The sequence below is a fragment of the Balaenoptera ricei genome, chromosome 5, assembly GCF_028023285.1.
Source record: "Balaenoptera ricei isolate mBalRic1 chromosome 5, mBalRic1.hap2, whole genome shotgun sequence".
Classification (NCBI taxonomy): Eukaryota; Metazoa; Chordata; class Mammalia; order Artiodactyla; family Balaenopteridae; genus Balaenoptera; species Balaenoptera ricei.
The window spans coordinates 26,852,002-26,867,852 of record NC_082643.1 but is presented as its reverse complement, the minus strand read 5'-3'; the positions used below and the strand labels follow the sequence as shown (position 1 = coordinate 26,867,852).

The 15,851-nt window shown below is 35.4% G+C and overlaps 1 protein-coding gene across 7 annotated transcripts in view; it reads left to right on the top strand.

The window, feature by feature from the left end:
• Positions 1–15,851, top strand: part of INPP4B (inositol polyphosphate-4-phosphatase type II B) — a 758,305-nt gene that overhangs the window by 396,549 nt on the left and 345,905 nt on the right. For all 7 annotated transcript variants that reach the window (XM_059922536.1, XM_059922531.1, XM_059922530.1 and 4 more), the window contains 2 exons: positions 6,371–6,582; positions 8,809–8,853. In XM_059922536.1, the coding sequence (XP_059778519.1) occupies positions 6,492–6,582; positions 8,809–8,853 (136 nt within the window). In that variant the 5' untranslated portion in view covers positions 6,371–6,491. The remainder of the gene's footprint in view (positions 1–6,370; positions 6,583–8,808; positions 8,854–15,851) is intronic.

Genomic DNA, 15,851 nt, shown 5'->3' with positions numbered 1-15,851 from the left:
CTCTCCACTCTGGAAACCATTAATTTGTTCTCTATATCTGTGAGTCTGCTTCTTTTTTATTACATTCACTAGTTTCTTATATTTTTTACATTTCACATATAAGTAATATCATATGGTACTTGTCTTCCTGTGTTTGACTTATTTCACTTAGCATAATGCCCTCCAAGTCCATCCATGTTGCTACAAATGGCAGAATTTTAAACATTTTTAATGGCTGAGTAGTATTCTACTGTATACCACATTTTCCTTATCCTTTCATCTGTTGATAGATACTTAGGTTGCTTCCATATTTTGGCAATTGTAAATGGTGCTGCTGTGAACATTGGGGTACATGTATCTTTCTGAATTCGTGTTTTCACTTTTTTTTTTTATTTTTCACATATATACCCTGGAGTGAAATTGCTGGGTCATATGGTAGTTCTAGTTTTAGTTTTCTGAGGAGTCTCCATGTTGTTTTCCACAGTGGCTACACCAATTCCCTACCAATAGTGTATGAGGGTGCCTTTTTCTCCACATCCTCTCCAACATTTATTTGTGTTCTTTATGATGATAGCCATTCTGACAGGCATGAGGTGATAGCTCATTGTGGTTTTGATTTGCATTTCCTTGATGATTAGTGATGTTGAGCATCTTTTCATGTGCCTGTTGGCCATCTGCATTGCCTCTGCCCATTTTTAATTGGGTTTTTTTTTAATTACTTTTTTTTTTAACATCTGTATTGGAGTATAATTGCTTTATAATGGTGTGTTAGTTTCTGCTGTATAACAAAGTGAATCAGCTATACACATACATGTATCCCCATATCTCTTCCCTTTTTCGTCTCCCTCCCACCCTCCCTGTCCCACCTCTCTAGGTAGTCAAAAACACCGAACTGATCTCCCTGTGCTATGTGGCTGCTTCCCACTAGCTATCTATTTAACATTTGGTAGTGTATATATGTCCATGCCACTCTCTCACTTCGTCCCAGCTTGCCCTTCCCCCTCCCCGTGTCCTCAAGTCCATTCTCTACGTCTGTGTCTTTATTCCTGTCCTGCCCCTAGTTTCTTCAGAACCTTTTTTTTTGTTGTTCCATATGTATGTTTTACCATACGGTATTTGTTTTTCCGTTTCTGACTTACTTCACTCTGTATGACAGACTCTAGGTCCATCTGCCTCACTACAAATAACTCAATTTCGTTACTTTTTATGGCTGAGTAATATTCCATCAAATATATGTGCCACATCTTATTATCCATTCATCTGTTGATGAATATTTAGGTTGCTTCCATGTCTTGCCTATTGTAAATAGAGCTGCAATAAACATTGTGGTACATGACTCTTTTTGAGCTATGGTTTTCTCAGGGTATATGCCCAGTAGTGGGATTGCTGGGTCGTATGGTAGTTCTATTTTTAGTTTTTTAAGGAACCTCCATACTGTTCTCCATAGTGGCTGTATCAATTTACATTCCCACCAACAGTGTAAGAGGGTTCTCTTTTCTCCACACCTTCTCCAGCATTTATTGTTTGTAGATTTTTTGATGATGGCCATTCTGACCAGTGTGAGGTGATACCTCATTGTAGTTTTGATTTGCAATTCTCTAATGATTAATGATGTTGAGCATTCTTTCATGTGTTTGTTGGCAATCTGTATATCTTCATTGGAGAAATGTCTATTTAAGCCTTCTGCCCATTTTTGGATTGGGTTTTTTGTTTTTTTGATATTGAGCTGCATGAGCTGCTTGTAAATTTTGGAGACTAATCCTTTGTCAGTTGCTTCATTTGCAAATACTTTCTCCCATTCTGAGGGTTGTCTTTTGGTCTTGTTTATGGTTTCCTTTGCTGTGCAAAAGCTTTTAAGTTTCCTTACGTCCCATTTGTTTATTTTTGTTTTTATTTCCATTTCTCTAGGAGGTGGGTCAAAAAGAATCTTGCTGTGATTTATGTCATAGAGTGTTCTGCCTATGTTTTCCTCTAAGAGTTTGATAGTGTCTGGCCTTACATTTAGGTCTTTAATCCATTTTGAGTTTATTTTTGTGTGTGGTGTTAGGGAGTGTTCTAATTTCATTCTTTTACATGTAGCTGTCCAGTTTTCCCAGCACCACTTATTGAAGAGGCTATCTTTTCTCCAGTGTATATTCCTGCCTCCTTTATCAAAGATAAGGAAACCATATGTGCGTGGGTTTATCTTTGGGCTTACTATCCTGTTCCATTGATCTATATTTCTGTTTTTGTGCCAGTACCATGCTTTGTTGATTACTGTAGCTTTGTAGTATAGTCTGAGGTCCGGGAGCCTGATTCCTCCAGCTCCATTTTTCTTTCTCAAGTTTGCTTTGGCTATTCAGGGTCTTTTGTGTTTCCATACAAATTGTGAAATTTTTTGTTCTAGTTCTGTGAAAAATGCCATTGGTAGTTTGATAGGGATTGCATTGAATCTGTAGATTGCTTTGGGTAGTAGAGTCATTTTCACAGTGTTGATTCTTCCAATCCAAGAACGTGGTATATCTCTGCATCTGTTTGTATCATCTTTAATTTCTTTCATCAGTGTCTTATAGTTTTCTGCATACAGGTCTTTTGTCTCCTTAGGTAGGTTTATTCCTAGGTATTTTATTCTTTTTGTTGCAGTGGTAAATGGGAGTGTTTCCTTAATTTCTCTTTCAGATTTTTCATCATTAGTGTATAGGAATGCAAGAGATTTCTGTGCATTAATTTTGATCCTGCTGCTTTACCAAATTTATTGATTAGCTCTAGTAGTTTTCTGGTAGCATCTTTAGGATTCTCTATGTATAGTATCATGTCATCTGCAAATAGTGACAGCTTTACTTCCTCTTTTCCGATTTGGATTCTTTTTATTTCTTTTTCTTCTCTGATTGCTGTGGCTGAAACTTCCAAAACTATGTTGAATAATAGTGGTGAAAGGGGACAACCTTGTCTTGTTCCTGATCTTAGTGGCAATGGTTTCAGTTTTTCACCATTGAGAACATTGTTGGCTGTGGCTTTGTTATATATGGCCTTTATTATGTTGAGATAAGTTCCCTCTATGCCTACTTTCTGTATGCTTTTTATCATATATTGGTGTTGAATTTTGTCAAAAGCTTTTTCTGCATCTATTGAGATGACCATATGGTTTTTATTCTTCAATTTTTTAATATGGTATATCACACTGATTGATTTGCATATATTGAAGAACCCTTGCATTACTGGGATAAACCAACACTTGATCATGGTGTGTGATCATTTCAATGTGCCGTTGGATTCTGTTTGCTAGTATTTTGTTGAGGATTTTTTGCATCTATGTTCATCAGGGACATTGACCTGAAGGTTTCTTTCCTTGTGACATCTTTGTCTGGTTTTGGTATCAGGGTGACGGTGGCCTCGTAGAATGAGTTTGGGAGTGTTCCTTCCTCTGCTATATTTTGGAAGAGTTTGAGAAGGATAGGTGTTAGCTCTTCTCTAAATGTTTGATAGAATTCACCTGTGAAGCCATCTGGTTCTGGGCTTTTGTTTGTTGGAAGATTTTTAATCACAGTTTCAATTTCAGTGCTTGTGATTTGTCTGTTTATATTTTCTATTTCTTCCTGTTTCAGTCCAAGAAGGTTGTGCTTTTCTAAGAATTTGTCCATTTCTTCCAGGTTGTCCATTTTATTGGCATAGAGTTGCTTGTAGTAATCTCTCATGATCCTTTGTATTTCTGCAGTGTCAGTTGTTACGTCTCCTTTTTCATTTCTAATTCTGTTGATTTGAGTCTTCTCGCTTTTTTTCTTGATGAGTCTGGCTAATGGTTTATCAATTTTGTTTATCTTCTCAAAGAACCAGCTTTTAGTTTTATTGATCTTTGCTATTGTTTCCTTCATTTCTTTTTCATTTATTTCTGATCTGAACTTTATGATTTCTTTCCTTCTGCTAACCTGGTGGTTTTTTTGTTCTTCTTTCTCTAATTGCTTTAGGTCTAAGGTTAGGTTGTTTATTTGAGATATTTTTGTTTCTTGAGGTAGAATTTTATTGCTATAAAATTCCCTCTTAGAACTGCTTTTGCTGCATCCTATAGGTTTTTGGTCGTCGTGTTTTCATTGTCATTTGTTTCTAGGTACTTTTTGATTTCCTCTTTGATTCCTTCAGTGATCTCTTGGTTATTAAGTAGTGTATTGTTTAGCCTCCGTGTGTGTATTTTTTACGGATTTTTTCCTGTAATTGATATCTAGTCTCATAAATTTGTGGTCGGAAAAGAACCTTGATACGATTTCAATTTTCTTAAGTTTATCAAGACTTGATTTGTGACCCAATATATGATCTATCATGGAGAATGTTCCATGAGCACTTGAGAAGAATGTGTATTCTGTTGTTTTTGGATGGAATGTCCTGTAAATATCAATTAAGTTCTTCTTTTTTAATGTATCATTTAAGGCTTGTGTTTCCTTATTTATTTTCATTTTGGATGATCTGTCCATTGGTGAAAGTGAAAGTGGGGTGTTAAAGTCCCCTACTATGATTGTGTTACTGTCAATTTCCCCTTTTATGGCTGTTAGCATTTGCCTTATGTATTGAGGTGCTCCTATGTTGGGTGCATAAATATTTACAATTGTTATATCTTCTTCTTGGATTGATCCCTTGATCATTATGTAGTGTCCTTTTTTTCTCTTGTAATAGTCTTTACTTTAAAGACGATTTTGTCTGATATGAGAATTGGTACTTAGCTTTCTTTTGTTTTCCATTTGCATGAAATATGTTTATCCATCCCCTCAACTTTCAGTCTGTATGTGTCCCTAGGTCTGAAATGGGTCTCTTGTAGACAGCATATATACGGGTCTTGCTTTTGTATCCATTCAGCCAGTCTGTGTCTGGGTTGTTTGTTTTTTGATGTTGAATTCTATGAGCTGTTTATATATTTTGGATATTAACCCCTTATCGGTCATATCATTTGCAGATATTTTTCTCCCACTCAGTATGTTGTCTGTTCATTTTGTCAGAGGTTTCCTTTGCTGTGCAAAAGCTTTCATGTTTAATTAGGTGCCATTTGTTTATTTTTGCTTTTATTTCCAATATAGTGGTAGGGGATTAAGAGATACAAATTATTATGTATAAAATAAGCTACAAGGATATATTGTACCTCATAGGGAATATAGCCAATATTTTGTAGTAACTATAAATGCACTATAACTTTAAAAATTGTGAATCACAGTATTGTACACCTGTAACTTATATAATAATGTGCATCAACTATAACTCAATAAAAAGGTAAATAAAATATAATTATCAAATTGATGGTTTTGGTCTTATTGATAGTGCTATGGCCCTTTACCCTAGCAAGTATTCCTAGTTGTATCCTTAGAAGCCAATGTGTATTTATCTGCAACCTTATTGTAATCGTTTCTAAAGATTCAAGATGCTTTGTGGATTTAATTTTTGCCAGATGATATTTAAAAACTAGAGCTGAATTATAAATGAAGCTGCTTTTGTTCAGAACAACAAAGAGTGAGTTTGTGGACTTGTGAAGTTGGAAACCAAATCAGTATTCCAAACCAAACTCTACTGCTGCTATCTCATTAAACAGCATTGGGTAGACGTTTAAAGATTTTTATACATTTTAATTCAGCTGGTAACTTGATTTAAAACAGCATTGATTTTTTTCCTAATCGTTCTTGGTCATGTATAACATACTAAATATCAAAATGAATTTGATACTATTTGAGGCTGTCTGTGCAACAGGGTATTAAATTCTTGGAGGCTTCTTTCCCCATGCTAATTTTCATCATTTTGCCATTATTTTCATTTCCCTTGGAGCTTTAGCTTTTTAGAATTATTATTCATTCTTTTCCCCGTATACCCCGATCATTAAACAATTAAACCTTTGTCAGACAGAGCAGCAAGAGACTTTATGGATAATGATGAGGTTGGAAACTCCCCTGAACAACCTGTTGGCTCACCTTGGAAGAAGAGCATCATGCCAAATTATCTTTATGTGCTCATGAACAATGTTCTAACAAGGGTGGATGGAGAGATTAGCATAGAGGGCAGTTCTAATGGAAGGAATGATAGCAAGATTCGCATTAGCAAAACATGCTAATGCCTGGACAAGATGCTATCTGCTCTTGCTGCTAAATTAGGTACATATAGCTCTCTGCTATTTTACAAAATGAACTAGAAGAGAAATAATATACCTTTCAGAATTTAGAAGTCCCTCATATGACTATAAAGTGATTGCATAGAGATTATCCATTTAACCCAGTGTTTATGGTACATTAACTGGGTGGATTGTTTCTGAAAGTAAAAGTGGGATAGGCAGGAAGGAAGTTCATATGAAGGTAGCTGTAGGCTCTGCCTACCTTTAATTCTTAGCTTTATACTGAACTCTGAAGTAACCGAGATTTTTGCTGTTGCTGTTTCCTAAATGCAGAATTTCAGAGTGGGATATCAGGACTTTAGTGTGAAGATACATCTATATTAAACCAGGAATCGTTGGCAGTGACATTTGGGCACAAATATTTGGAAGATTTAAAGAACTGTGAAGGTTGATCATGGAAATCAAAGAGGAAGGAGCATCAGAAGAAGGTCAGAACTTTCTGCCCACACCCCAGGCAAATGATACTGGGGACTTTCAGTTCACAAGTGAGTATGCATGCACCCCCCAAATTAACTAACTTTGTTCCTTTGCGCTATTTGTTTCAGTGTTCTGAATCTATGATATGCCTCTCATCTTCTATCTTGGGTGAGGTAGATGATCATCTATGAAATGGTTAAATAGCAAATAGAATCATCATTGTTGAATGTGTATTAAGACATTAATAAATACTTTTTAAGTACACTTTCTATTGAACATTTTTATAATCTCACGTGGAATTATTTTTTGGAACATGGAAATTTTCTCTTTAAAACCAAAGACATTTCAGTTGAAAGCATTAGGGCACAATAGTTACACTAGATGCTTAGCCTGTCGCTGCCATACCTGAGAGCACTAAGTCACATAAATAGAGCAAGCTTGGCTATTTGGCCAAGATTTGCAGTTGAACATTAACACTGGTCTTTGTGCTACTCGAGTGATTAAAATCATTGGAAGAATTGTACGTTTTCTCTCATGCTTAACATCTTAGAGTTTGGGTTTGATTGTTTAGCATAAATTGTGTCTTTTTCTTTTCAGAAGATTCTTGTTGCCCAGTTATTTAACCCTGGCAAACATATGCCTAGCTTCTCATTTCATTTATATTATAAAAATAATCTTTAGAAAATGGTATTGGTTGGATGAGTTATTTTGAGAAATTTGATTGTCAGAGCTTACAGCAGATTGTTAATAACCTTTAAAAAAACCCCACAGTATTTGAAATTAACAAAGACCTACCTAATGATTATCACTTTTCCCTCTCTTGGAAAGTCTAAAATTGTTAACCATTACAATGTTAAATGTCAGCAGGAAATAAAAATAAATGGTTACTCTGCAAAAAAATGTGAACTCTGTAAATAAAAAATGGATGATTTTTATACCAAGAGGTGGTTCTAACAGTTGTCGACTGAAAAAAAAATGCACAATTTGAGAGCTGTGAGTTAAGTTTTATTTGGGGCAAAATGAGGACTATAGCCTGGGAGGCAGCATTTCAGATAGCTCTGAGAAACAGCTCCAAAGAGGCAGGAGGGAAGGTCAGTATATATGTGATTTTGGTGAAGGGAGAGTACATGCAATCAAGCACATATTTTTTGCAGAAGGTTTCTGCTAGGTACCAGGAGCAGACGTCACCATGCAGCGTTTTAGTGGTTTTCTAGATATGAGGAGATGCAAGAATTGGGCTCATAAAATCGTCATCTGAAAATATCTAACCATCTGAAGAGCGGTTCTGCCAGTTTTTCACAGAGCACAGAGTGCCTCATTCCTGCTCTCCACCCTGAACTCCTTTGAAGGTCAGCAGCTGCAGCACATGATTTCATCCCTGTAGAGGCAGATGGCAAGTGCCAATCTGTAGTTAACACAGTATATTCATGACCAAATGCTAATAAATTTAAATTGTATCTGATGGGTGCACCAGTAAAAATAAATGAGGAAAAGATTTTTACAATATTCTTACATTTCTCGGTCAGCATGAGTGGTTACAAATGACATCCCAGTCCTCAGCCCCTCTTGTTTAGGAAGCCCCACACCATGTGTGGTCTTAGAGAGTCCATCTAGGACATTATCACTGGCCCCAGCCTTACCTTTCTACCTTCTAACCATTAGACATTCCTATTTCCTTACCTTTTTCTCAGACTCACTTTCCCTCCCACTTCATCTTCAATCATTTAGCCATGGTAATAGATTTGTTTTAATTGCCAGAAAAGGAATAGAAACATTAACAGAATGCTGATTTGAGCTATCAGTACGTTGGCTGAATAACCACCATCATCATGTCCTGAGTAACCTAACCAGAGGTAGCTCTTTAATTAATAATTTACTATTAACACCAGGTTGGAGTGGTGTGAAAGAGAAATCTATGTTAGAGAGGACTTTGGTGAGGTCATCCTTTGTGAAGGTCCCATCTCTGTCTACATGTATCCAAAAGAAACAGAAACAGTTGAAAATATGTTTTATATTTGTCATGCGGCTTACAAAAGCAATGTTTCTGAGTTTTTTATGGCCATGGTGCTAAATAGATCAATCAAATCTGTAGTCATATCTAGTTCTGCTACAAATATTATGTCCTGCCCTGAGAACCAACTCCTTTTATATATGTCAGGACAATTAACTGAGTTTATTTGTTCTGCCAACTAATGCATTTATACATACTGGGCAGGCTGAAAGTAATATATGCTGACATAATTTTCATAATGAGTTAAATATCTTCAATCTGAATTTGTTCCTATTATTCATAGGTATTCAGAAGACTCCAAATGAACCTCAGCTGGAATTCATCCTTGGTAAGAAATTCCATCTTATTTATTTATAGCTATAAATGTAATAAGCCATTTGTACATATAATTTACAACTTTAGATATGTTACTTATATCATTATATATTTTATAAACTTTTGAATATCATTCTGTGAAAAAATTTCATTCTGTAAGGTAAGTGTTATTTTCCCCAATTTATTAGTAAAGAATCCAAGCTGTGGGGCAGGTCAGCTCATGATGCAAGGATTGAGGGTTCAGTGGGTTTGTGCCTCTCAATCAGGTCTGCTCTCCACAAATCTGGTGCCCAGCACTCATTCTAATACAGTGACCCGATTTTGTTGCTAATCAACATTTCTGAAAATGCATGTGTCTAATTATCTACTCCTTGGGCTGGAGACTGGGCTCATGTAGAGTTTTCTTTTATCCTCCTTTATGTCATTTACAAGGTTCATGCCCCCTTTCGGTCTCACTCACTCAAAAATATCCCCTTACTCTTTTTAAAAAATAATTAATTAATTAATTAATTTTTGGCTGCATTGGGTCTTTGTTGCTGGGCATGGGCTTTCTCTAGTTGCGGCAAGCGGGGGCTACTTTTTGTTGCAGTGTGTGGGCTTCTCGTTGCAGTGGTTTCTCTTGTTGCAGAGCACGGGATCTAGGCACACAGGCTTCAGTAGTTGCGGTGTGTGGGCTCCAGTAGTTGTGGCTCGCAGGCTCTAGAGCGCAGGCTCAGTAGTTGTGGTGCACGGGCTTAGTTGCTCCGCAGCGTGTGGGATCTTTCTGGACCAGGGCTCGAGCCTGTGTTCCCTGCATTGGCAGGCAGATTCTTAACCACTGTGCCACCAGGGAAGTCCCAATCCGCTTACTCTTCCATCTTGATGTGTGGACAGATCCTTGACTTTGAGAGTTTAATTTTAATTCAAAGCTTTAACTTGCTTAAGCAACTCTAAAGATCTGGTGCATGTAGAAATTTCTAACTTTGTCAAGGGTGAATTATTAAAAATGTACACCCCTACAATATTGTAAACCAACTGTACTTCAATACAATTTTTTTTTTGCTTAAACATCAGTGGTTTTAAAAAAAATGTGTACCCTGAGGCTGGTCCACTACTTAGCTAGTGAGTGGGAGCTGCTTTGTGTTTGAATCAGGTATGACTACAAAGTGCTATTAGGGAATTAGCTGCAAAATGGTATTTAAAGGGGGTAAAAATATGGTGCCTATGCACTATTCAGAGAGGGTTTTTTTCCCCCCCTCTCACTGTTCTCAAATATTTTGAAAGGTCCTGAATATCTTTACATTTTATTTGTATGAAGTTTTATAGAATTGTAAATGCATGTATTCAATTTCATATAGAGACACCAGATACATTTTAGTATCCAAATCTTTAAATATTGATATACATATTTCATAAAGTTATGGGAAAATTGAAATATATACATCCACTATCTGCAGTAGTTTTTAGTTGTTTGAAGTCCCAATTATTTTAGGAATATACTTTTTCATTATATAATGAAATAGGTTTCAAGTTTACATCCTTTGCTCAAAATATTACATTTTGAGGCATAACTTATTGAAAAGAAATAATCATAATTTTTTGGTTTTGTTTTCTTTCTCTTTCTAATAGATTTTATTTTTAGAGCAGTTTTAAGCTCACATCAAATGTGAACAGAAAGTACATCCCCTGCCAGAGTGGTACAGTTGTTACAGTTGATGAACTTACAGTGACAGATTATTATTACCCTAAGTCTATAGTTTACATTAGGATTCATTCTTGGTGTGATACATTCTATGGATTTGGACAATGTATAGACATGTATTCATCATTATAATATCACACTTATTATCTTCACTGTCCTAAAAGTTCTCTGACTTCTAACTATTCATCCCCCTCTCTCCTGTAATCCCTGGCAACCACTGATAAAGCTATACTTTATTTATTTATTTTTCTAGAGAGTTCTCAGATGTTGTCAGATATAGAAAGCATTCATTTTTCAGAAAAGGAGCCAAGTAGCAAAGAAGGCCTAGGCACCTCTTGACTCACTGACTACTTGACTCTTGCTACTTGAGCCTTCATTTACTCATCTTTTATTTTTAAGAGAAGAAATTCATTTTTTACCTTTTTAACAGGACTTCTGAAAATGAAGATTTGTTAGACTAATTTGGTGTATTTCAAAACACAGAGAAAGCTTTCTTACTTGCATCCTGAGAACAGGGGAAATCTGAACTAGGCAGAAGCAACTGGAGTGGAGGCTGTTAGTCAAACATGGAGACAGAATGCCTGGGCCAAATACCTGTCTTCTGTTTCTTTTTTTTTTTTTTTCCCAGTTAAATTGCCCTTTGGGGATCCTTGAAGACCCCATAACTCTCACCCAACAACTAATATATATACTTTTTCTTTTTTTTTTTTATACTTATGTATATTATTTCTTTTTTTTTTAACATCTTTATTGGGGTATAATTGCTTTACAATGGTGTGTTAGTTTCTGCTTTATAACAAAGTGAATCAGCTATACGTATACATATATCCCCATATCCCCTCCCTCTTGCGTCTCCCTCCCACCTTCCCTATCCCAGCCCTCTAGGTGGTCACAAAGCACCGAGCTGATCTCCCTGTGCTATGCAGCTGCTTCCCACTAGCTATCTATTTTACATTTGGTAGTGTATATATGTCACTGCCACTCTCTCACTTCGTCCCAGCTTCCCCCTCCCCCTGTCTTCTATTTCAATTAAAGTTATTTATCTTGTTCAAAGACCTAACTATACTAACTCTTTTGAAAGCGCAGTCAAGTTTGGGAACAATGCTGTCGTCACTTACATTTCTGGCTTTGAATCATAATCTCAGAGATGAGCAGCTCTGAGAATTTATTCATAATAATATTCCTCCCATTTAAAAAAACAAACCTTAATTTTCTTTTTTCATATCTATTCAAAAAATACAGTAGAATTCTTAACAACAGGTAATTTTATCATATGGCAGGAAATGCCTGATGAGTAAACAAAAGAAAGTTATTTAGAATCTTCAGGGAATTGTGTTCTTGATTCTGGAAGATGTATTTCCCAAACTGTTTATGTTTCTTAGCACTTTAAGATCCTTAACTGTACCATCTCTTGAAGAATTTTTTGAAAAAACTACTTTTTCAAGGAGATTACAGCTAAACCCATGTAGGTTTTACAGTATATTTTTGTCTCTTTTTTTCCTTTAAGTTTTTTTTACTCTCACAAATTATTCAAGATTTCATCTATTATATAGCTGACTTCACTTCATAATTAAAAATGAGAGAATAATAGTTTCTTAAATATTTTTGTCATCGTTTAAGAATGTGCATGTTTATTTAATCAGAAAGAAAGCAAAGCATCTTAATACAAAAAAAAAAAATCTAGGAAAAAATGGAACAAACAAGGTAAGAGACTTTTTTCCACCTAATTTTCCAACTAAATTCTTTTGGGGGGGGAATTTTTTTAATTGAAGTATAGTTGATTTATGTTGTGTTAATTTCTGCTCTACGGCAAAGTGATTCAGTCATACATGTATATACATATTTTATATATTCTTTTCCATTATGGTTTATCTCAGTATATTGAATATAGTTCTCTGTGCTATACAGTAGGACCTTGTTGTTTCTCCATCCAACTAATTTTTTTTTTTTTATATTTGATTATCAGTTCTGTACCAAAGTATTCAAAGAAATTAAGAGTTTCAATGACCTTGCTTTTTAAATTGGGAAAACAGCCACACTAATTTTGTAGGTGTCATATTGCTTTGTATGAGTTATATTCCATCAAGGATTTGTCTCTGCCTTGTCTATATGCCACTATAAAATCATTATATCTTGCTGAATTTCCTCTGCTACATCTTTATCTAAGTAAATGAGTTAGGAGATGTTTAGTCAATTGAGCAAGCTAATCAGCTAAAAATAGTACAATATATGCACGTACTGATAAAATGAGTATCTCATGCCCATTGTCAACTGTATTTCTAGTGGGTGACTGCATTTAAATTCTGTAATTCACCCTTACACCTACAACTCTGCTTCCACATGTCTTTCATTGTTTCACTTGAGTACATTGATACCCTTTTTATTTTCACAAAGAGAGAAATAATTAAAAACCCAAAAGAACACAGATTTTGTTTACAGTCTAATAAAATTGTTTTCATTTCAACAAAGCTGGCATTTAAGAAGAGGGATCATTTCTTACAATCTGGTGACATTTCTTTCTTGAAACCACTGTGGAAAATGTATAGAGGTGAGTCATTTGACAAAGATATGAAAGAAAAGAAATTCCTATGAACTATTTCTTAAGTTTATCCCCCTGATTATGCTTATGATGTTTATTTTCATGCCTCCATTTACTATCTCCAAAGTCAATAGAATACTTAGAAGAATATGTTTTCATATTTTTATATAGATACCACACATACCATAAATCCAAGGCATAGTCACTAATGCATGTTAATACACAGGAGGGAATGGCATGTGTGTGTACATGTGGTTCTTGTGTTTTTTATTTGACACTGTGAAGTCACATTCTTTAAATAACTTACACGTTGATGACTGATACCTACTGGAAGCCAGACACAGGGTACATCAAAACACACATTTTATACATGTCAACAGCCTCAGTGTCAATTATGATAGGAATGTGGGGATGTGGAGGCTGGAGTGAAATCCTTAACAAGTGCAAGTAATTCACTCATCTAAAGTGTATTAGGAGCATAGAAAACTTATAAATAAAGTAATTTCAGGTAGTGTTAAGTTCTATGTAGACAGAAACAGGACGACTATCTAGAACGTGCTTGGGGGAGAGGTAGTTGACTTGGGAAACAGAAGGACTATTTTTGGTTTTTGTTCATTGTTTTTTCAAAACATAACCATAATACCTTTATTAGTCCTAAAAATATTGATAAAAATTCCTTAATATAATCAAATATCCAAAAAAGTTTACATTTCAGAGGGACTATTTTGAATATAGAGGGTTAAGGAAGGCCTCTTTGTGTCCAGAGGGACTTATGCATGTTTCAGATGCTGATTTGGAAAGTATCCATACTAAATGTAAGATCCAGGTGAACAAGAAGACAACGTACAGAATGGGAGAAAATATTTGCAAATGATGTGACTGACAAGGGATTTATTTCCAAAATATACAAATAGCTCATTCAACTTAATATCAAAAAAAAAGACCAAAAAACAAACAACCCAATCAAAAAATGGGCAGAAGACCTAAGTAGACATTTCTTCAAAGAAGATATACAGATGGCCAACAGGCACATGAAAAGATGCTCAATATTGCTAATTATTAGACAAATGCAAATCAAAACTACCATGAGGTATCACCTCACACCAGTCAGAATGGCCATGATCAAAAAGTCTACAAATAATAAATGCTGGCGAGGGTGTGGAGAAAAGGGAACCATCTTACACTGTTGCTGGGAATGTAAATTGGTGCAATCACTATGGAGAACAATATGGAGTTTCCTTTAAAAACTAAAAGTAGAGTTGCCATATGATCCTGCAATCCCACTCCTGGGCATATATCTGGAGAAAACTCTAATTCAAAAAGACACATGTACCCCAATATTCATTGCAGCACTACTTACAATAGCCAAGACATGGAAGCAACCTAAATGTCCATTGACAGACAAATGGATAAAGAAGATGTGGTATATATGTATACAATGGAATATACTCAGCCATAAAAAAGAATGAAATAATGCCATTTGCAGCAACTTGGATGGACCTAGAGATTCATATTAAGTGAAGTAAGTCAGACAAAGACAAATGTGTATCACTTACATGTGGAATCTTAAAAAAATGATACAAATGAACATATTTACAAAACAGAAATAGACTCACAGACATCGAAAAACTTATGGTTACCAAAGCAGGGGAGATAAATTCAGAATTTGGGATTAACATATACACACTAATAGAAATAAAATAGATAAACAATAAGGACCTACTGTATAGCATGGGGAACTATATTCAATATCTTATAATAACCCATAATGGAAAAGAATCCGAAAAAGAATAGATATAGTTCTAGATATATAGAACTGAATCACTTTGCTGTACATCTGAAACCAACACAACATTGTAAATTTACTATACTTCAATTTAAAAAAAAGATTTCAAAAAAAAAACCCAGTTGACTTTCCCAGCAGGAGGGGGCAGGCTATAGTAGATACTTGTGCAGTAGGTAATAGGGTTTTAAGAATGGAAATAGTGGGGTTCAAGGACAGTCAATCAGGTTGCTGGTTTGATCAGGCATGAAACTAAGCTATGAGCTGATCTGGGCTCGTAGTAAAAGGGGAAATGGCAAATAGTGAAGGACCATTTGCTGGGCTACTGGAATGCCAAGGTCAGATTAGGACAGTAGTAGGATAGAAGATGGGCTGAGCCAGTGAGAGCCCTCCTCCCATGGCCTCTTCTAGTCTCCCTCACCCTCACCTGTACTCACCTCTGGACAATAGGATCAGCCCTGGTGCTTGGGTGATGCCAAGACTCTAGTGAGTAAAGGATAGAGAGAGATGGGATTCAAAGCCAACTGACTGTTAGATCCTTTGCCTTGTGTGAAGCTGATTTATCTTTTAAGAATCAGTACATAAATTTATGGAATGAATTTTTCCTGAGACTTTTTCCCCTGGAATTGAAAATGGATCAATTCCTCCCCTATAGGTTTTATTAGTACGTAAAATAAGACTAATCTGAGGTTCAAATTATTTAACAGATCCTTACTTTTTCTTTCAATTTTCTCTAAAATCAGTAAATCTATATTAACTGCTATAATTTTCTTAGTACTATAGTGAAAATTATATCAGATAACAATCAATAATAGGCAATGCAGAAATATATCGCAGTTATCTCTGTAGAGTGGTCATACATTTTCAGATAGTTATTGTCATACATTTTCAGATAGTTTTCTCTCTTGATTTCTGTTTTCCCATCTCATTTCTTGACTTTTTTTCCTAATGCTTCAAAGTCAGGATAGATAAAGGGGAAGTTTAAGCCACTGTATTTCATCCCCAACT